We start from the raw sequence: 23,136 nt of genomic DNA, 5'->3' as shown, positions 1-23,136 counted from the left end.
TAGGTAAATCTGCTGTCAGGAACCTCTCCAAACTGCTCTATAGTAATGATATTAGTCTAGGGACTAATGTGCATTTGATTCAGGCCATGGTCTTCGCAAGTACATACTATGCATCAGAGAACTGGGCAGTGACTAAGTATGACAGAAGAAGAATCAATGCCATTGAATTTTGGTGCTGGAAAAGTCTTAAACACCCCATGGACCACCAAGAGAACAAGCAGATCTGTCTTGGAGAGTTTGAAACCAAGTTTCTCATTGAAGGCAAGGATTTTAAATCTCCGTCTCACATACTTTTGGCATGTGTCCAGAAGGGACCAGTCCTTAGAGAAGGTCATCATTCTTGATATGGTGGAGGGACAGTGGGAGAGAAAGATCCCCGAAGAGATGGACTGACACAGTAACTGGGGCAATGGGACAGCTGTGGAAAAGTCAGTGAGACTGGCTCAGGATAGGACAGGTTCAGAGCTATTGTGCATAGGGTCATTAAGAGTCACAGACAACTCATTGGCATGTAACAACAATAATAATATGTGGTCCTGACTTGAAGTCAATGGGTGAATGAGTGAGTATGGGGTAAATTTTGTAAAAGGTTACAAAAAATAATTTTTAAATTACTCCTATGTACAACCAGATGCAATTACACTGCCTTTAGCTCTTTAACTGTGTGCTGCAGGTCCATTCCACATCACAGAGATCCTACATGGCTGGTTCACAAGGCTGAAATCTTTACGGAAATAGATTACTAGGTCTTTTCTTTCATGGGGCCACTGGGGCACTCAAACTGCTGAACTTTGCTTCTCAACTCTGAGTTATCAAGGGAATGGCTTGTGTAAATGATTCTTTTTTTTAAATACTTTATTTTTGTGTGTTTGCATGTACCATCAAGTCAGATCTGACTGGTACAGGGGGAAATTGTCCCTCCTTCTCCAGCACAGCATCTGGTGGATTCGAACAGCGCACCTCTGGGATTGCAACGCAGCCTCTTGCCACTAGGCCACCAGAGCTCCCTTGTAAATAATTCTTCGTATAAAAAAATACCTCAGACGAAAACACTGCTCGGCTTTCTTCCACTGAGAGCCAAGTAGATTTGGTTAGCATCTGATCTATTCTTAGGTAATTTGGTGGCCAATACATTTAACATTATTTTCAGGAAAAACAAATTGAAGTTCTGAGCAAAAAACATACAAGTGATATTTTGTGTATGAGAGTATAATTGGAAACCAGACATTTCCTTTAGTTCAAATAGCAGAGGTCTCCTACTGGCCTTGAAGTTTTGGTCTGCTTGGAGTGAAAGACCTGTTTTGTTTAGCAAGTAACTCCTGCATGGGTTTGTTGTTTTTGTTTTTGTTTTGTTTTGTTTTTAAGGTTCCTCTAACACTTCATTAGGAAGTTCTGGTGGCCTAGTGGTAAGAACCTGCTCTTCAATCCCTAATAATGCAGTTCGAATCCACCAGTTACTCCGTGGGAGAAAGATAACCAATCTCCTCGCATGTAATTAACTGTCTCTGAAAACCCACTGGAGGTTCAGCTATGGGTCGATTCCAGCTTTATAGTACACAATAACAACACCTTATTCTTAGACTATCTATTTGCTTATTAAAATAGTATGCTGCTTAATGATAGCCTGTCTCTGCACTAGAGACCACAGAAGTGGCGCCACCTAGATAGCCGACCACATTTCCTTCACACAATTCAGGGTTGGGAGGCACAAGCCTGAGAAAGAAGCAATCTCAATTTAGAAGAGGTTGGGGTAACTTAGTGTTTCAAAAACTCTTTTTTTAGGGGATCCTGAGCTTGAGCTTTCATGGAATAATTTTATCTGAATAACTTTGTCCAGCTGTTTTAATAAAAGTCTAAAGCAAGTGTGAAACAATAACCTGGCTACACCCTCAGATGTTAAGTGCTTCCCTCCCTTCGCATTGTAAAACCATCTCTAATCTTGGGAATGATGACAATTCAGAATTTATAACTAGTTGTTCTTCTATGTAATTTAACTACTACTGGTAAATCTGTGTTAACATATTAATAGCTTCGTCCATGCTTGTAGTGAAAATGTGCACCATTTTGCCTGTTGAGATGGGAGAGGTATCATTTCCCTTGCTAATTCTTTGTAGTCACATTTTCAAGGGACATTTTTCTTTAAAGCTGTGGCAGAGCAAACTGTGTAGCATCAGATTGCTAAAACGATCCAGCTGATGTCAGCTTGCCACGTCCATGCAGCCTTTTGTTTCACAGAGTGTCTAATCCTTGTGGTGGTTTAATAGATGTAAAAGAAAATACTTAGAAGACAAATAGGAAGTGTCATTGCTATTAGATTCCTAGTTTGTTGACTCATGAAACTTTAGAAGTGAAAACATCATTTGATTTATTCCTTATGTTGTGAGTTTGTGATCCTCAATGTTAGACACTAATTCCCCTAGGACTTCACTTCCTTTGAATGACTCCTCATCAGGTTTTGGAATTGGTAGGTCTTAACAGAAGACTGTGAATCTTCCTCCCTTAGAGCAACTGGTGGACTCAAACCACCAACTTTTTGGTTAGAAGTGCAACATGACATGCACTATGTTATCACAACTCCTAATATAAGATACTAAAAATACAAAATCTCAAACTCATTGCCATCCAATGGGAACTGACTCATAGCTAACCCTCTAGCAGGCTTTGGGGGGCTATAAAGTACACAGGAGTAGATTTCAACTCATGGTGACCCTGTGAACAATAGACTCCCACTTGGCCCTATCCTGTGCCATCCTCAAGATGTCTGATACACTTGATCCCTCTTAATCACTGTGCCAATTCCCACTGTTAAGGGTTCTGTTCTTCTCTGATCCTCAATAGGTTGTGACAGCCAAACCTAAAGGTTTAGAAATAGTATAGAATTCATTTAGCATATGAAGAAGACATGAGGGGTATTCTACTATTTTCCTTCCAGGATTATTTAGGGCACAGAGACAAGTGAGTTTCTTGGAGGAGCGTTGGTTCTTAATTATGTCTAGGGCTAGGGTCTGGTTTAGAGTCTCTGGTGGCACAGTTTCTTTGCTTGACTGCTAACCCAAACACTGGCAGTCTGAATCTATGAGAGAGGCACCTTGGAAAGAAGTGATGATAATCTCATTCTGAAAATTCAGCCCTGGAAAGCTCTGTGAAGCACAGTTCTACTCTGACACATCTATTGTTGTTGTTATGTGCAGTCGAGTTGCCAAAGTGCCCCAATGAACAATAGCTGTGAACCTTGGCCTATCTTGAGCCAATCTCAGTCTCTGACATACCTGCCCGCTTTGCCACAGTCACCGTGTCAATCCATCTCATCCAGAGTCTTCCTTTCCTGCGCTGAGCCTCCATGCTTCCAAGTATGATGTCCTTCTCCAAAGACTGGTCTCTCCAGATCAAAGTATGTGAGATGAAGTTTCAAAATCTGTGCCTATAAGAAGCAACCTGGTTTCACCTTCTCTAGGACAGATCTGTTTGTTCTCTTAGCAGTTTATAGTATGGTCAATACTCTTCTTCACAACTACAATTCAAAGGCATTGATTCTTCTGTCATTCTTTGTCATTTTTCAGCTTTTAAATGCATAGAAAGTAATTGAGAAGACCACGGACTAGATCACATGTATCTTAGTCTCTAGACCAACTCCATTGCTCCATAACACACTGCAGAGGTCTCTGACAAGATATTTTCCCAAAGCAACTCGTCTTTTGATTTCCTGGCTGCTGGTGCCAAGAATGCTGCTTGTGCCCCTGAGGAAGACGGAATTGTTAACAACCTCAATCTCTTCTCTGTCACACAGGAGGTTGCCATTGATTAGAAATGAGTCAGTAGCCACTGGCTGGCTATGATTGGGATCAGAAAGATAAGCAATTACCCCTAGTTTGATGCTCAGTCTCTAAAAAGTCTTTCACTATGACCTAGTTCTCTAGTAAAAAGATTAGAAGGGAGAAATTGGAAATCAATGAACCAATTACAAAACCCCCTCAACCACTATGGAGAGCTTCTTGGTTTCTTGAAGTCTAGTGATTGCTTAGTGAAATAGGATTAATTTATTTTGTGTTTGTTCTGTATCAGACAATCATGCTTCTCCAGATCATATGTGCATAATGTAAGGGGAAAAAGGCATATATATGACACAAATATATGTAAAATATATCTATAGCTACCTTCAAATGCAATCTCCAAGCATTTTAAGATGTACTATTACAGGTTCTAGAGGCAGTGCTACTGACAGTTGCTGACCCCATCCAATGATGCCAGCAAGGGTAATATATTCATCCTAGGAGGCTCAATAGTTAGAGCTTCAAATACAAAAATGAGGGATATGGATAATCATCTAAATGATATAAAAATATAATAAGGACTCCACCTGATCTAATAAGCACAGTAAGTAGCAGAGGAAGCTCTGAGGGGAATTATGTGGGTAACTTAAGAGGTTTCAATGCAAGCCCTTAATTGGGTCATACTTACCTAGCCCACATGTCCGCTCTGCATTAATCGGAAGAAAGGAGTAGTAAGCAAATAAGATTTGCAATCAAACCCAGTCATGCTTTCCTTTCCAAACAACTCGTGGCCTTCGTCCAGATTAAAGAAAGTCTTTGAGAAATGACCCTATATTTGCTGACAAAGCCGTCTCCTTGGTGCAGTGTTAAACTGTTACCCACTCTGTGAAAACAATGCCAGACTTTTCTATTTACCTCTTAAAAACAAACCATTGATGACCTCCTTTCAAACCCCTGTCTTCAGGAGTCACGAGCTGACTTGACTACAGCTAACAACAACAACAGCAACAAAATCTTTAGCATCTTATCTTTACCCTCATCTCTTTGCTCTGACTTTTAGGAAGCAATCGAATGAATGCCTAGATTCTCTGCCCATGAGTGTCTTGGTCACCACACAATTTGGCAGGATGTGACTTGGTGTTGCATGCAAAGAACAAGAAATCAGAATCTTTCACCGTCCATCAGTTTAGAGTGTCTTCTCTCTGTGTCACGACTGCTCTGTGTAAAGTGAGAGAGATGTGGATTCCATTGCTATTGCACTCAGCCATCCAGGTCAAGTGACAGGGACTTGAAGACATAATAGTGCAGATCTTCCAAAAGGTTCAGAAACGGGTTGTTAACTTTGGATGTAACTTTAATAAAGAATTCTCCATGCTTACAAATTTTTAGTTTAATGAAATAAAACATACAAATTATTAGCTAAGAAGAGCTGTGCGCATTATAGTAATTAGTCTCCTTTCAAGTACCTAGATAAAACTTCTCAACAAGCCTCCCATTGTGATTCCTACATGTCAGTATATATGTGACAAAAGAAAATACAATTGACAAGGAAGCTTGAGGAGCCTGAGTTCAAGGCCCATCTGTGCTGATAAATAACTGTGTGACTTAGGGAAAAGATTGTAACTTCTGTGGGATCCAATTGCCTCCTGTACAAAACATACGGAGGGATTAGGATTAATTAGTACTTCACAAACCTGTTTGTACAGTAGAATAATTTCGTTAACTTTTATAAATATTGCATGCCCAGGTCCCACCTAGACTGTGGACGTGGGTCCTGGGAATAGGTCCTCGTGGTCCATGTGCAGGTTATTCTGAGCATCTCAGCTAAGAACCGCTGCATTAAACTTTCCTCCCCTTAAATTCCTTTGGTGGCAGAAGTGCGAGATCATGCAGTATTGTCTACATGGCCAAATGGATATTTAATTTTCCTGAGCAAAGACTTGTGCCAAATTTTCACCATTACTCTCTTTTTCTACCAAAATAAAAGTGCCTGGGTGGTGCGCACAGCTAAGTGTCTGGTAGTAGCCAATTGAAAGGTTAGAGGTTTGAACTCACCAAGAGGTACTTCAAAATAAAAGCCTGGTAGTCTATTTGCAAAAGGCCACTGTCTCCAGTGGAGTGGTCCAGCAGGGGGTTGCCCTGCTAACCTGATGATGGAACTTCTCTCATGGCTCCCATCTTAGCTTATCTTAGCATCTTATCTTTTCCCTCATCCCTTTGTTCTGTAGGAGAAAGTTGGGAGATTTACAGGCTCTCAAAATCCACAATCCACAGGAGGGTCAGCTATGAGTCGGTTCTGAACTGAAGGCAATGAGTTGAGTTTACTGTTAGGAAAATCTGATGGAACACACAGTTCTAGTCTGCAATCCACAGGGTTGGTCGCCAGGGGCCAGGATTGATTAGACAGCGGCTGGTTAGCTGGTTTGCTCGTGTGGTGTGCGGCTGAGTCGGTCTGACTCACAGCAGCCCTGAAGACATAGAGGAATGGGAGCTGATCAATGGGGCTTCTCTCTCGCTAAGTCGCTGGTGCATCAGAAGGACTGACTTTGCAATTTGCAGTCCAGTGCTCAGCTATGTGGCCACCAGGGCTCCGTGTCTGTTACCTGGCCTTTCTCTACCAAAACCCACCAACTTTGCCTCATATTCTGTCCAGGCCCTGCTAGGAATCTGGAGTGGGGAAAATGGAGACTTCCATGAAGGAAATATAGCAGTTGGGTGTCTTGTTTTATTTTATTTTTTTTAAAAAAAGAAATGAAAGTCAAAGTTAATCTGCCTCTAGAGTTTTTGACTACTTTGTTGAAAATCATTTCCATTTTCAAATCTTCTTGTCAAGAGCAGAGTGTATTAAAGGCCTGCTGTGTTAGCTGGCCTGTCTGACGTCGGTCTTGGTGAATTATTAATATGGTTTCTCCAGGTGAAGACTGGGCACTCTTTAACAAACAGCAGTTACTGATTTTCCTTTGGTCCAAACAGCTTGAGGGTTTGTTTCAGAAAAGGAGCCGTGGAGAAGGTATCAACTGGCAAACAGGACTTTCTTGTTTAAATAAGTCTTCTGACCACTGTTGATACTCTACACACTGGTCAGAAGTTTTCAAAGTGACAAAAATAAAAAAAAAAGTGACAAAAATCATACATTTATGCTTGGGTGCATAGCTGGCATGTTCATTTGTCAAAGTCCACTTTTCAAATACATGGTCATACTAAGGAGGAAAACTAGTCCTGATTTGCTGATGACACTCAGAAAAAAATTAAAAAAAGACTTCCCTCATTGGTGACTGGTCAGGACTACGGAGAACAGCAAGGTTCAACCTTGGAGCTGGCTGTGTGGACAGAACCCACTGTAGACACTATTCAGAGAGCCTGGGCTTGGAATATAAAGTTTTGCAGCTGCTAGCTTAAAATTTTAAAAACTTGTTTTTAATTTGTGTTTCTTAACTGAAGTGCAATGAGGCAAAATGGCATGTGCTGAGGATCTGACGTGCTGGCTCGCAGTCAGCCTCTGCTGCACTTCTGTGGCGTGTCCTTTGTTGTTAAGCCCTCCCCCACCCCCCACCCCAGGGCCACAGGCAGCTCAACCTCCTCCTCTCTCCTCATGTCCCCTTTGTCCAAACTGCACGTCAGCTAGTTCCCAAGGATGGACAACGAGAAAGCCCTCAGTTGTCAAAGGGTATCTACTTTGTTTTCACAAGAAAATCCCTGGCCTGAGCACTATTACTACTCATTCTGAGAAGAGGGTAGGAACCCTGGTAGCATTGTGTATAATGTCTTAGGGCACTAACTGCAAGGTTGGGGCTTCAAATCCACCAGCTACTTCAAGAGCGGAAGATGGGCAGGATACTCTCATTCAGAATTTATAGCCTCAAAATCCCAATGAAGGGTCTCTATGGGTCAGACTCAACGGCAGTGAACTGGGTGGGACCTTGGGTTTGAGTAAGAGGAAGTCCAAAGTCGGTGTTATGTTAGTGGATTTCAGCCCAAGACCAGGTAGTACTTGTTCTTGCCATGGAAGGTTTCGTGGGTACCTTGGTGAGAACACACGCACACCCCAGTTACTGGTCATATGCAGTGTGAAGACTGCCAAATGAATAGTGTTCTGATTAATAGTATGAAGGACACACATGCTAATAAAACACATTTGGAATTTCAGTCCAAGGTTAATGAAAATATCTAACACTCAATAACATTTTTCAGGAGGAAACAAGAAATTTCAGGTAGAAGGAAACTGACTACAAGAGATGGTTGCTTTATCCATAGAGAAAAATACAAAGTTGGAAAATGAATAGGGAAGATTGGAGAAGGTGCATTGCCTTTGAATTGTGGGGTTAGTGAAGAGTTTTAACTACACCGTGAACTGCCAAAAGAACAAAGAAATCTGGCTTTGAGAAGGTGCAACCAGGATGTTCCTTAGATGAAAGGATGGTGAACTTCATCTCACATACATTAGGCATGTAATTAGGGGCCAGTCCTTAGAAAAAGATATGATGCTGGGAAAGTCAAAGGATAAGTGAGAGAGGAAGGCGCTCAATGTGATGGACTGACAGGGTGCTACAACAATGAGTTTGAGAATAACAGAGACTGAAAGGATGGTGCAGGATAGGTCACACTTAACAATAGCAACATCATGACAGATGGAACAAATAGTGAAGCTGTCAGCGGTTTCATCTTGTGTGGATCGACAACACCCTTGGTACTAGCAGCCAAAAATAAGATAGAAGATGTGTTGCACTGAAAAAAATCTGTTGTCAAGGACCTCTCCAAAGAACTAAGGAGCAATAATGTCACTTTAAAGATTAAGGTGCAGCAAATTCAAGCCACACTCTTTTCAGTTGTTATGCATCTGAAAGTTGACCAATGAATAAGGATGATAGAACAAGAATCAATGCCTTTAGGCGTGGTGTTTGCAAAGATTACTGAGCATTTTATGGCCTCCCAAAAGAAAAACAAGTATGTCTTGGAGAAAATACAACCAGAGTACTCCTTAGAGGCAAAGATAACGAAGCTTTGTCTCATGTACTTTGGGCAATATTTTAGGAGGAACTGGTCATTGAAAAAGAAATCATGCTTGGAAACATGGAGGGTTGGTAAAAGAGAAGAAGACCCTCAATAAGATAGATTGGCACAGTGACTGCAACATTGAGCTGGAGTATTTTAGAGATGATGAGGATGGCACAGAACTGGGCAAGGTCCATTGTTCATAGGATCGCTCTGAGTCATAGTTGACTTGACAGCACCAAACAGCAATAACAGCAACACAAGGCACAAGTTCAAGCCCATGGTAGCTTCAAGATCTGCACCTGATTTTAGAGGCACATAGTGAATGAAGTGAAGATGTCAGGCAACAGCATCTCACTCTCTGTTCCGTGGAAATGAGCGGAAGCAGGAGAGTCCCTAAATGGGAAAGTTGAAGTTGTACAATATGACAACTTAACTAACCACATTATCTCCAGTCAATGATGAATGGTTATACACATGACTAGTCCTGTCTAATCACTATTATGATTGAGCTATGCCCCCTTGAAATATGTATTGAAGTCCTGGTCTCTGTACTGGAGGATGGAATCCTATTTGGGATGGAGTCTTTATTTTGTTATGCTAAAGCAGCCTTCCCAGTGTGGGTTAAGTCCTAAATGCAATCACTTCTGGGAGCTCTGGTGGAGTGGTCCACAGGGAGGTGGGCTGTTAACCAGGTATCCCTGGTGGTTGCAATCCACCAGCAGCAGCTCCATGGGAGAAAATGGACAATCTCCTTCTGGACGGTCAGCTCTGAGTCAGTTCTGACTAGATGGCAAAGTGAGAGAGAGAATTGCTTCTGAGTTAGAAAGTCCAGAATAGACATAATGACATGCACGGGAGCTGTGGAGCAAGAAGCCAAGGAACTCCAACAAACAGACTAGGAAGAACTCTGCCCTAGAGCTATGTCCAGATTTGAACTTCAAGCCTTCCAAACTGTACAAGGTATGCCTCTTCTTTAGAGGCCCCACATCAGTGGTGTACTTCTTAATGGCAACACTAGTTGTTGTCCTGTCGACCTTGACTCACAATGACCCCATGTGTATTTCTCTTCAATATAGTGCAGCAGTAGATTGCTGGTCTATGCAGCCTGGCACGTCTGTGAAAATATTCTAATACATTTTTGGACTTCTGGGAAGTAAAGGCAGTTGCTTTACCATACCATCACTATTGTTTTAATAAATAGGTAACCATTTCACAAATAGTTCCAGCACTAGTTAGATGTTGCCTTTGCTCAATGCTGTCAAGTAAATTCCAGCTCACGGTGGTCCCTGGTAGGAATGGTGTCACAGGATTTTCTAGGCTTATCTCCCAAGATGTCTGTCAAACTCAGTCAAACTGATTACTGTCAAGTTGGAACCGACTCATTGCTGGCCCTCCAGCAGGTTTTCGGAAACAGTAACTGCACACGAAAAGCTTGTGTATCCTATCCTTATCCCTTGGAGCCACTGATTGATTGACGCCATTGGAGAGGGGGCATCTTTGCGTTAACAGCTGAACTTCCTATGGACTATGCCCACACAGCTCCCTAGGTGGGTTCAAACAGCCAACCGTTTTTGGCTCGTAGTCAAGCGTATTCTCTCATAATCCTCATAAACATTAACAAAAGGAACGTCACCCATTTGACAGACATGGGCAAAATGAGGTTCAACTAAATTCAATTTCATTAAGACTTTCCAGCTAGACAGAGAGAGGGGCTTAGGTCCGTGTGTCTGACTTCGAAGTTCACACATCTTGTAGTTCATCCGGAAGCTTCTTACTTAGCTATAGCAAGGGAATCCTTACAAGAGTGATAATAATAGCCAAAAATTGTCCACCTTTAATACCAGACTCAGGAGTAAACACTTAATGTCCTTGCAACAACACAGAGAAATAGGAATTCATGTCTCCATTTTTCAGATGAGGAGATGAGGCACTGGGAGGTTATGTAAATTGGGTAAAATCATATAGTCGTAAATGATAAAGCTGCATTATAAACCCAGCAGTGTGGCTTCAGAGTCTGCCCTCCATCACTAGGCTAAGGCATCAGAACATCTGGAATTATTTTAAAGGGTTAATGGAAAGAGTATAATTTGACTCTCTGAAATAATATGTTACAACTTATACATTCAAAAGAGTGTTCTCTAAAGTGGTAATCAAAATGTTTTTGCCATTTCTTTCAGAGCCTGAAGCAAATGATAATGTGGGTAGCAATAAAAGTTACAGCTAAAATTAATTTTACATTGTCTTGTGATGTGCTTTGTAAATGTTTTACATGTTATCTCATTTAATGACAGTTTATGACAGAAGCATTACTATGACTATATTTTTTTTAAAAAAATGACTGAAGGCCCAGATAATTTAAGTTATGTTTCTGTTATTGTGCCCTCAAGTCAGAACTGACTCTTAGCTGACCCTTCAGAGGGTTTTCAGAGGCAGTAAATCACACAGGAGGAGACTGCTCATTTTTCTCCCATGGAGAAGCTGGTGGGAAACTACATCTTTAGAGAACAGATTTGATTTTTTAAAAACTGGTCCAAGTCCTTTGTGACTAGGCCCAAGATTTAGGAATTTGAGATCCTTAGGATCAACTTCTCTTGTGATCTATACAGTTTCTGAAATCAGTCCCCAGAGGAGCTCAGAACATATTGTGGCATGACATAATGACAGTAACTATGTTTACGTGCCATCATGTTTACTTCACTCATAGGGCCCCTGTGACAACCAGCAGAATGGCCCTACAGTGCTTCCTGGGCGTTGCACTTTATGAAAACACATCAATAGGTCTTCCTTAGAATTTCTGGAGGTGACACCTTAGAAGGTGCAACTCTTGAGTCTCTCGAGGCAATGGCTCTTCCATGCATGTTCATGTTTTCTATTTCACTGACTCTGTGTATTGATGAAATCATGACTAGAGGCTGATTACCTGCCCACTGGGTTTGTGGCACAATGCTGGTGGCACCATACAGACATTCTGTAAAGTTGCCGGGTAGATCAGTCCATTATGATTATGTTTGTCTGATAAGTTAATTTATCATCAGCATCGCTTTTCTTATGGAAAGACCATGGTGGTGTCGTAGGTGCTGTTGAGTCAAGCATAGCTCCTAGCGATCCTATGAACAACCAATCTGAACCCTGTCCTATTCTGCACCATCCTCACCAGCTCTGACATGCATGAGTCCATTGCTATAGTTACTGTGTCAATCCATCTCTTTGAGGGTCTTCCTCTCTTGCACTGACCCTCCACCTTTCCAAGCATGACGTTCTTTTCTAAGGACTGGCCCCTCCTAGTAACATGACCAAAGTATGGTCCAGAGCTTTGCCGTGATTTCCTCCCATCAATAATGATTCTAAAGAATCTACATTGTATATTGCTTACCCTCACAGTGTGAATGGGGACTATCATTACTTGAGGACCCTTACTGACCTCTTATGATGGGATATATCCCGCTCCTTAAGTGGATGAGGAAATTGCAAAATTCTCATTTCTCTTGATTTATTATAGATCAAGACTAACTAATTTACTCTGTTTTCCAAGGGCTTCCTAGTATTTTGCAATAGTACTGGTTCTTCTTTGGTTGGATTGATGCATTTCAATGATGGTGCTGAAGAATTGGACGTGTCAGAAGAACAACAAAGCATGTCCTGGATGAGGTGTAGCGGGTATGCACCTAGCTCATGTCGGTGAGACTTTGCCTGATTTACCCTGGGTCTGTTGTCAGAGGGGACTAGTACTCTAGAAAGACATGGTGATTGCTAAGGTGAAGGGTCAACAGAGTAGAGGACCCTTAGCCACACAGATTGTCATGTTAGCTGCAACAGTGGTGGTTGCACAGGAGCGGGCAGTGCGTCACGCTACCACACAAAGGGTCACCAGGATGTAGAACTGACGTGATGCACGTAGAAACAACAAACAGCAGCCGTCCTTTCTAATAGACAGCTCAGAAGTCTTCTTAACTTAATCTATACCTCAAAGTTAATTTTCATAGAGAAGAACTATGAGCATATCTACATCAGCCATTCTTGGCAAAGAAAATACTGGCGAGAGTGAAGAGGGGAAAGAAGAGAGTAGAAAGGCAAGAAAACGGTAGGGGGAGGGGATGAGAAGGGATGAGGAGAAGAGAAAAGTCCTTGATTGCATATTTCAGGCTATGATTCATGTGAGGTGATGAACTCCCCTTCTACTCTGCAGTATGCTTCTCTAAGCAAAATTTCTTTTCCAAACTGTGGCATGCCTGAGAGCAGCCGCCTCCAACAACTCCACCCTCAGCTAACGCACTCTCTCTCTTTTAACTCTTAAGAACTAGAAGAATTCAGCTTTTCTAGAACTTCAGAAAACAGAGGCTGTGCCTTTCTCCTCTTAAAACATGTCAGTCCTTCAGGGAGTGGCTCCTGATGAAAGTTGAAGTTTGAAAGTGACAGCTCTTGTGAGTAAAGTTTAGATCTTTTCTAGAAGATCTTCCCCCCCCCTTTTAAAAATATTATTCATGTGGAATGCTTTTACTGAGAACACTACTGAAAATAGCTGTTCGGAGAAAAAAAAAATACTCAATCTGGATGGCAAGCTTCCTAAGGCAAGAGGAATGGAAATAGTCTGGGATGATCATTTAAAACTTATTTGAGGAACAACAAATGCTGATCCCAAACAGAATAAAACAAAAACTAAGGGTAAGAGAATCATCATCAAAATGAAAGAAAGAGAGTTAGAGAATAGAGAGTGAATAGTTTTAAAAAGTGAATAGTTTTTAAAAGCCATTTTCTATTAATTATAGTCATTGTGTCTGACATTTTAAATATAATCCTGAGAGGAAGGTTTTCTTTCCTCCACTTGAGAAAGGAAGTGCAGAAACACAAGGGTCAAGGTGAGCAGAACAAAGTCACTCAGTCAAGAATCACAGAGTGGAGATTCATGCCTGAGATGACATCCCAAGCTCCCACCAGTCAGTCCATGGCAGGATTGAAGGCGCCATCTAACAGTGTCACTGAATGGCTCTTTGATTACCATGGCTTTGTTGGAATGGCCGCCTCCTTGGAACTCAATGGTCCCGAAAGCATCTGTCGGGCTGAGCTGAGTGTGTTTACTGATGGACCACTTCTCAGACTGGATGTCATTGCGGGACAGGCGACTTTCATTTTTCTCATTTTGGAGAACGGAGATGCTGGGAGTGAGGCCAACATGCTGGCCTATCAGACGCCCACAGCAACACCTACAACGGAAAAGACAAAAATCACCCCTGCTTATTAGCCATTGCTGGAAAACACACAGAATTCAACACTACGTAACAGCCCATTCAGCATGCAGGTAGCATCTCCTGTGTGGTTGGAGTGGCTGGTGGTGTCCTTAGGACTGACGCAGCCTCTCTGTCTTCCCCTCCTTCTCCTCACCTCCCTTTAGTGCCTGTCTTTCTCCACTCTCCCTTTTCATGCTAGATCTACTGTTTAGCTTGGACACGGGAAGACAGAAGTTTCCTAGATTTTTCTACTCTTTTCTCCTGTCTATCAAATCTGGCACAAAGGACAAGGAACAACAACAAAGCAAGAATGTGGACATGTGCATTTAAATCCAGAATTGTACTCATATGTGGGTCTTAACCTAATTGGTCTCCTCCAATTGATACTTACTGTCACATAACCAATACCAGGAATAAAATTCTGCAGCCTTAAAGGTTCACGTTCATAAAGAAATAGTGAAAAAGTGATCCGTGAGAGATTTGAAAAGCTGCAAAGCACTCCTTCTATCACAGAAATGTCCTTCATGTATTACTACCACCATCACACGGATATTGATAACAAGAGTCACAACACAACACTTGGCTACCATGTATTAAACACAGGGTGCCAGCGTGCTGTCACACCACTTCAGGGATTACAGTGTGAAGACTAGGTGACATGTCTGATATTACACACTATATATGTCTTATGGTTCATATTTTGAACTGTTTAATATGTTTTCTGTTCATAAGGGCCTTTCCAGACATTTCTATGTCACTTTACCCCATATGTAAAGGTGACACACTGAGGCAGACTAAAACTGGCCCCTCGGGTTTCCAGGCTATAGTAATCATTATAGATTAGTTTTAATTCATAATAATCTTTACAGTTCATAGAGCATATGGCCACATATTTTTTCCATGGAGTTCCTGGGGGGAGGGGGGATGTTCAAATTGTCAACCTTTTGATTAACTGTGAGTCCTTAACCACTGCACCCCCCGTGTTCCCCAGTGATCTGCCCTCAACTCAGATACTGAGGAGAACATAAATAAGTGTATTATATTTTGATGAGATATTTAGAAGAAAAAATATGTAACTATTCTAAGAACAAATACCCATCTGTATTTTTAGTGGTTTAATTCCTACCCAAATGGTAGATTGTTGTTGTTGTTATGTGCCATTGAGTCAAAACTGACTCACAGCTGACCTTCCAATGGATGTTCAGAGTCTGTAAATTGCATGAGAGGAGATTGCCTATTTCTTCTCCCTTGGAGCAAGTGGATTAGAACTTTCTGCCTCTGAGTTGACAGGGCAACACCTTACCCCCCATGCCACAGCATCTGTTATCCTGCATGGGCTCTTGGGAAACTTGCGACTGACGTGGCATAGTAAGTGCTGAGTAGATATATGACTGCTTCAAAGATGTCCAATGACAAAAAAAGTATCTTTGGCGGTAATCCCCCTACCCTCCAAACTCAAATCCACTATTGCCTAGATGACTGTAACCCATCTTAACCCTGTAAACAGAGGAGAACTGCTCCGTAAGGTTTCCAAAGCTAGAAACCTTTAGAGAAGTAGGCTTCCTAACCTTTTTCTAGGAGAAGCTGGTGGGTTTTAATTGTCCCCTTTTGGTTAACAGCTGAGGGTTCCTTTAATCCCTTTATAGTCAGCAGTAATTACGATTCAAGATTAGTTTCCACAGTTACCACTGCACATTCTCTATGTATTATAAAGACTGTAAAATTACCTATGGGGGTCTTTGGTGCTGGGTATGATGTGAACACATTCTCTTTTATAAAATGCTCTTTCTATCCAAGATTTCTGAGCCTGGAAGAGAAAATAAAGAGGATGGTGAACATTAACTCTTAAGTATTTTCAAATAAGAAGCAACATTTCATAATCACATAACAGACTAGAGTTTTTATTAACTGCATTGAAATTATGAAACTTAATACATCAACACTGCGTATAGCAAAAACACATTATTCTCAGACGAAGGATACTCAACAGCGTAATTCCAAATGCTAAAGGAAAAACTGTTACTGATGGAATTATATACCAAACTTACAATTATTTCGGAAGAACAGAAAGACAATGGTATATCCCTCAATGGAAGTAGAGGGATAAAGCAGCATGTCTGGAGAAGAATAATTATTCACTGATAGAAAAAAATGCATCTAAATATATGCAACGTTTTTGTGTTTGATGTTGTTGTTGTTTATTGCCTTTGAGCCGAGCATGACTCATAGTGATCCTGTGAACAAAAGGTCTGAAGCACCTCTACAACTATCAATATTTATCAAAGTTCATAGTATTTCTGATAGAAGCAAACAAAAATAGCCAGGGGATTGTATAACTTAAAAGTCCTAATTTGTTGCTAAGCTCTTTTGAAATATAAATTCTCAGTTCTTAGGTTTAGGAAAATACAAGGAACAGAAACACAGGGAAAACAAATGTCTTCCTCACAGTTCCGAATTTCACAGGTAGCACCTTTGATAGGAAGTAAGATAATACATTTTGTATCTCACATGCCTTTCAGCACAGCAAACACCCCTTTTGGAAATGTCCACCCAGGAGTCCTGCAGCTGAGATTGGGTTCTTAGATGGTGGACAAAGGAAGTTCCAGCAAACTGTACAGTCTTTGTTCCAAAGCAGCATGTCCCTTCCGCATCTTTATATTCCTTTGATTCCCAGCATTTGAAATAGTAGAAGAATTTCCTGTGAAATCCAGTAAGCTGCTCGGAAGACTCCTTTTCTAAGAAAGACCTCTTGCAATGATACTTCCATTTGATACCTTTCTAACTTAGTAGCAGGGATAAACTTGTGTTCTTAGGATACATAGAACTAATGTAAAAGCAAGCTGTTCACATCCCTGGAATCAATGACTAATGTCACCTGTTGCAACCTCCATTTATTGGCCATAATTGGTGTTGACTCTAACTAAGACTCAAATATTAGTGTTAACCACGCTATGGTTTGATTCACCCTGATTTCCTGCATCCTGCATTCCTCTCCTCTTTTACAATGGGGTCTTTATGAACATTAGATGTGGGAGGCAGCATTTATCTAATGCTCATGACAAAGCATATTTTAGAAGAAGCAGCGTGGCCTGCACACCAATTATCAATGAAGCATCATTCAGAAATAGCCAAGAGGTGGAACTTTCTTAGTGTTCATCAACAAATGCATGACTGGCTGACCAGAACATGGTGTGTTTTAAGTAATATTAAGTAAGAAACTTTATAGAAAACAAAATGTTTAATGAGGGTAGGAGGAGAAGGTGAATCAGAGGAGTTATTTCTTGGGGAGCAATGAGTTTATGGTAATAATGGTGGAAGAATTTGGAAAAGGACAGTAAAGGCGAATGGCAGCGTGCACACTGAAAGTAACCAGTGCCATTGAATCATATATGTGAAAAGTGTTGAGCTGGCATGTGCTTTCTTGGGTATATTTTACCCACATATACAGACAAGTATGAACATGGAGGAGAGGTGAGGGCAAAAGGGATTGCATCCAATTTAAATCAGGATCATAATCAAGGGGCCCTGTCTATGAGTGTTCAGACATGTCCCTGTGAAAAGGCACTCCCACAGCTCCCCAAGGATCCTTGTGTGTCCACTTCTCTCTCTGTGCCCTCACACCAGAGGCAGATTTGCAATTCCACTGGTCAGCTGCATGTGAGAAAAATGCCAGCATCTATTCATACAGCTAATTCTTCCCAAACACGCAGGAAAAATGAATGGTCACCTTTCTGCAACAGAAACGAGCTTAGAAGCACAGATAGCTAGTCTTTATCTTCTTGAAAAGCCTGTGAGTTAAACTATTCATGGGCTCCAATTTCCCCTAGACACAGAATACTTCAGCTGATAATATCTTTTGGCAGAAATACAATAAAATATTCCTCACTGGACATCTGAAACCAACTTTTCTCTACACCCCAGGGAACAAAAAGAGGGTGGGTGTGTGCCTTCCATTTTCACTCGTGACCCACTTTGATCAGCATTCGGAAGGTCTTTTGAAGGAAGCCAAAATCTAGGGATTTTAGAGAGAGTTGGCCAAAACTTCCTGGGAGAAGAGTTGTCATGATTTGTGAAAAAATTGGGTGACAACATGTTTGCATTGTTACTTTTTTGTAAAATTTCAGAGTGTGAGATTTACAAGTAGAAAATGTATTTGATTAGACTTTGCTCACCACTTATTTGAGCCTCTACTTTCCTCATCTGTAAATTAGGTTACGTCAAGACTTTCTTGTAAGACAAGGACATCAGTCCTGGGTTCCTTCTTGTATTAAAAGCTCGGATGGGAACTTAAAAGGAGACATTATGAAATTGGCATTAAAGATTTAACCAAAATCGATCTTCCTTTGTGTTGAGGACCAACCAGCAAGACATACAGAAAGTTCCTTAACCTTTCTGAGTCTGTTCTATGATACTTGGGAGCACTGGTGCGATAATGAAAGGAAAACATTCTGGGAAAGTACCTGCACTTACTTTAATGGTGGTGTAAATGTTTAAGTGCTCCACTGCTGGGATAGCAGTTTGAAATAGGGCTTCCAAGATGTGCCTGCTGAAAATTTACATTTCTACTCAAGATCTCCAAACTTAGAACCTACAGGTTAACAAGATCCCCTGGGTGATTCTGAAAGACTCTTTTGCTTATGTAATTACCAGCTGGGGATTTTGTTAAAATGTAGAGCGACTCAGTGCCAAGAGACTTGGTTGGAACTCACCCAGAAGTGCCTCAGAAGATAGGCCTGGCCACCTGCCTCTCCAAGATCACAGCTTTGAAAACCCTGTTGAACAGATCTAACCGCTCATCTGGGTTCCCAGGAGTTAGAACCCATTCAGTGGCCACAAACCACCCCACCAGGCACGTGGTAAAAACACGGCAGGTAAGTAATGACAAAGGCTAGCATTTAAGGTCTCAGCTTGGCATTGTGTTTTATTAAGTCCGCGAGTCTACACAAAATCTGTTCTATCTAATTAACCGGTGAAGTGATTGAGCTGGAAGGAAGTCACAAAGGCTTTAAAGCCAGGCTTTGAACTGCGACAGCTTGACTGCAGAGTTAACACTCTTTACCTACTTTGTTTAGTCCTAAGAAAACGTAGTGCTTGTAGATATTATTGATATTAACTACCATTGATAGGGTGTTGCCACTGAGGCATGTCTGGGAATACCATGGCGTGTGGACAAAGTTGGCTTAGAAAAATCCACACTTGCACCCCCTGCCCCCATCCTTCTCATCCCGTGTCCCTCTATCGTCTTGTTGTTCAGCTGAAACCCATTTATAGCTGACTCTCCAGCAGGTGTCCAAGGATAAATCGCATAGGAGATTGCCCTTCTTTCTCCCATGCTGCTGGTGAATTCAAAACATCCGAAAAGTTTGGCCTTTGGGTTAGCAGTGCACCCCGATGAACTGCACCCCCAGAGCATTCTTCCCTCCCAGCACCCTGTGTTGTGTTGTGTGCCATCAAGTAAAAAGTCCCTAAAAGCTAACCCTCTCGTGGGTTTTCAGGGGCTATACAAATCTCACTGGAGAAGTTAGCTCATCTTTCTTCTGCTGAGCAGCTGATGGATTCGAACTGTATGCCTTTGGATTGGCAGCACAACTCTTTACCCATTAAATTACCAGAGCGCTCATGCAAATACATGTGTAGAGCAATTTACACATCTGACTCTTGCTTTTTTCCTCAGATAAAGCATAGTAGACATTAGCAAGACACCAGAATAGGAGAAAGAAATGGTTCAGAATGGCCACAGCAAATTAAGAAAATCATACCAGGACTTCTACTTTGAAAATCTGGGGACCATGACAATTGGACCAGACTTCTTAAGGACTCCTTCATTGCTTCTGTTTTGAATCCCAGTTCTAACTTGGGAAGCACTGTACACTGTAGTACACTGTAGATGGTGTGTAGCTAGAATCACCAGATACGATTGCCAACTTGTTAGTCTTTAATTATAAAGTAATTTGACTTTATAGCCAAATTAGCAACCAAATTGCTCTGTTGAAGGTGAAATACTACCTCCCTGTTCGCGAAGGGATTGAGAATAAAGTTTCTATTTGCTACTATTAGCAAATTATCAACCTCCTTTGCAAAGCCATCAAAAATTGGAACAACAACATAAAAAAAACTGGAAATTTGTTTTTCTATCATAAAAAAATGGATTGGCTTCTTTTTAAAAGAAAAGTATAATATATAATAGGAAGAATGCATGTGTAACACATGAATTACAACTTTCACAAAATACCGTGCATAATTCAAGACACTCTGTTGTGGGCTTTTCACTTACCGTGCTTTTTATTTCAGTCTTTAGTGTGGACAGATATTAGATTTAAAAATTATTTTCCTGCTGAGGACATATTTGATGTGTGATCATGACTTAACTTGTTCCCTAAACTAATTCCCTCTTTCTTTTCTTTCAAAGGCTTGAACTACTCTGGGTAAGCCTTTCTCCTTGCCATTAACACCCCACTGAGTTAGCTTAGAGTGGTTATCCTCATTGTTAGAAAGCATGAAATAGTTTTGACATGCTTCGCGACTAGCTGGCCCTTTTAATTCTCTCCAAATGCAGGATCTCAACAGACAGTGTGCCTGCAAATCTTTTCTTTCAATATATGTTCAGAAGTCTCCTGTACTTTTAGAAAAGATGGCTGTTATCTGCCCTTATAAAAATCACTTTCTGTACATTCTTTTCTGAAGAAGGGACCCTCCCACGTCCGAGTTTTTTTAAGGGCTATTTTCTTTCTTGTTCTACATTATCGGTCATGTGTGATCTGTAACAGGGAAGTGCTTTTCAATGGCTAGTAATTAAAGGACGACGTCTTATTCAAAACAAAAAAGGAGGACAGTCAAGTTTTGAACAAAGTAAAATGACGGTCCTTGAAGAAGTGTTTTAAAGTACAGATTTGGAAAGTTCAGAACACAGTACAATACACAGACATCAAACGTGTGGGCGCCAAAACGTTTAGAAACAATCACAAAAAGTTGCCTTAAAAGGAGAAAAAGAAATCACATCATTTCATTTAAGGAAGCTTCAACTTTTTCACAAAGACAGCTACAAATTCTAGTCTCCAAATTACTTTCCTTCCTATGACCCACTTTCCACTAACTCCAGAGACAACTTCACCAGTAGGAACAGTTTACAAACACACCCAGAGTGCCTACAATCTATCACCAAAAAGCTGTGCAAAGTGCAACAAACTGACCCTCAACAGGACATCTTAACCAAAGGGAACCAGCCCAGATCAAGGATCACACGATTTAAAGACAAAACCAAAACCACAAAAACACAAAAAAATCCCAAAAAAACGAGTCCACTCTATTTATCCAAACAAATGACAAGGAAAGGGCCACAATGCTCCCTCTGACTTTTCTGTTTCAGAGGTGGGCACCCTCTGTCTGTCCTCCAGAGCAACCCCTTGGCGCCCCAAAGGTCCTGGACCCTGAAGTGCATTTCTGTGCCTCCAGGCCTCCTGGGCACCCCTCAGGACTTCCTCTAGGCCTCGGATTGCACCCCCAGGAGGTGAGGAGAGAAAAGTCTGCTGAAGTGGCTTTACCTGAGCAAGAGTGCGTCTGGGTGGTGGCCCGGCTGGTGGCCCAGGCAGTCCCACAGGCAGCCCGGGTGAGTGCCTCTCATTTTGCAGCAGCTCTGCTGGTCATCCTGTTAATAACTCACTTCTGACCGCCCACTGGAAAAAAAGTCAGTCCGCGGGCTCTTCCCCCAGAGACGCTGCAAGTAAGCAATGAACTTGGGCAGATTAGCCCCTTGGAATGTGCCGCTGCGGGATTAGTCTCATTAAGGATCCCGTGGACATTCCCTCGCAGCCCGAAAACACTGCTCTATTTGAACACCTAATCTGACGCCAGAAGCAAAACAAATCCCCCGAGAGATCGGATTTAACTGGCACAAGTCCTGACAGGCTCCCCCCGCCCCACTCCCCCCGCGCTTTTTCCATTTTCAGAAGAGAAGGCTTGTGAGGCCGCGATAAGGTGTTCGAGCTCTCAAAGTTCAACTCTGGAAAGCAAATCCTTCCAAAGAAACACTGTTGGTGAGGCTCCAAGAGGGCTGGTCACACAATGGCATTGTTGAGCTCCAGGGAGCGCAAAGGGAGCACTTCTTAAAAGGAAGAGTGGCGAACTTGGGGTGGCTCCGAAGAGAATTTGGTCTCTGAACCAGAGCGAGCACTGAATCAAGTTCAAATTTCCTAGTGTCCCTCTCCAGTTTCTATAAAGGCCAGGAATAAAACTTGGTTTGATCGCCCTATCCTATAGTCCCTTCCCCCCTCCGCTGAAAGTGTATGATCAGAGACCGACCCTCTTTGCCTCCTTATCAAAAAGTAGAAGTTGTGACCCACCGGTATGTGAAAGGAGCTACACTGGGCTGTGTTTATCTGAGGTGGCGCAAATGAAAAGCTCTTGCAAAGAATTTCTCACACAGAAAGGACTCTTTCAAATACTATCAAAGAGTGAATTTTTAAGATATTCTTAACTAGAGAAGTGAACAAACTTGCGGGAATAAATAAAAAGAAAAATGGCTAGAATTTCCTCAAGGCTAAAATGGTTTTTAAAGTTGAATATATTATTCTTCACTTCTGGAAGATTGATTTCTCCCACCCAGAAGTCCAAGTTGAGGGCTGGGGTTCCTTATTAACCAGAGGTACACCACAGGTAAACGAGGGCATTGCTATTCATTTGTCTTATTCTCTCCCCCCCCCCCGCCCCCGCGGGCCTTGCATGTGCCATGTAACCCTGGGAACTGAAAGACATATTTGAGTCTTGAGAGTTTAGTAATTTCTGGTTCTCTTTGAACTGATTTTTCTTCTCAAATGACTCCATTTCCTTTGGTCTCTCACTTTTCAAAGTTTTGCCAAAAACCAAGGATGCTAAACTACCTGGTGACTTTTCCATAAGCAAAACACAAAGTTAAACACCAAACTCATCTTTACCATTAAACACAGGATGAAGATGAAGGCCTTTGCCTGTTTTCAGGAATTGGCTATAGAATAAAACATAGTGAGGCCGGAAAAATGTACATCCTCTCCCATCGATGCAGCTGCTACATCCTAATCAAATAAGCTATGGTCCATGCCATCTGATGACCAAAACCAGGCCTATTATTTAGTTACAGAGAAACACATACTTTCACTTAGTCGAATGAAAAA

The 23,136-nt window shown here is 41.6% G+C and overlaps 1 protein-coding gene across 16 annotated transcripts in view; it reads right to left on the bottom strand.

Moving 5' to 3' along the window:
• Nucleotides 1-23,136, bottom strand: part of TRPM3 (transient receptor potential cation channel, subfamily M, member 3) — a 790,873-nt gene that overhangs the window by 409,957 nt on the left and 357,780 nt on the right. For all 16 annotated transcript variants that reach the window (XM_006894402.1, XM_006894401.1, XM_006894387.1 and 13 more), the window contains exons 2-3: nucleotides 15,718-15,797; nucleotides 13,762-13,966 (exon numbers count right to left, since the gene is read on the bottom strand). In XM_006894402.1, the coding sequence (XP_006894464.1) occupies nucleotides 13,762-13,966; nucleotides 15,718-15,797 (285 nt within the window). The remainder of the gene's footprint in view (nucleotides 1-13,761; nucleotides 13,967-15,717; nucleotides 15,798-23,136) is intronic.

The sequence above is a fragment of the Elephantulus edwardii genome, unplaced genomic scaffold (genome assembly GCF_000299155.1).
Source record: "Elephantulus edwardii isolate Elephantulus edwardi_28Jun2011 unplaced genomic scaffold, EleEdw1.0 scaffold00141, whole genome shotgun sequence".
Taxonomy (NCBI): domain Eukaryota; kingdom Metazoa; phylum Chordata; class Mammalia; order Macroscelidea; family Macroscelididae; genus Elephantulus; species Elephantulus edwardii.
Note: the sequence above shows the minus strand (reverse complement) of the source record. Positions and strands in the feature narration are given on the sequence as shown.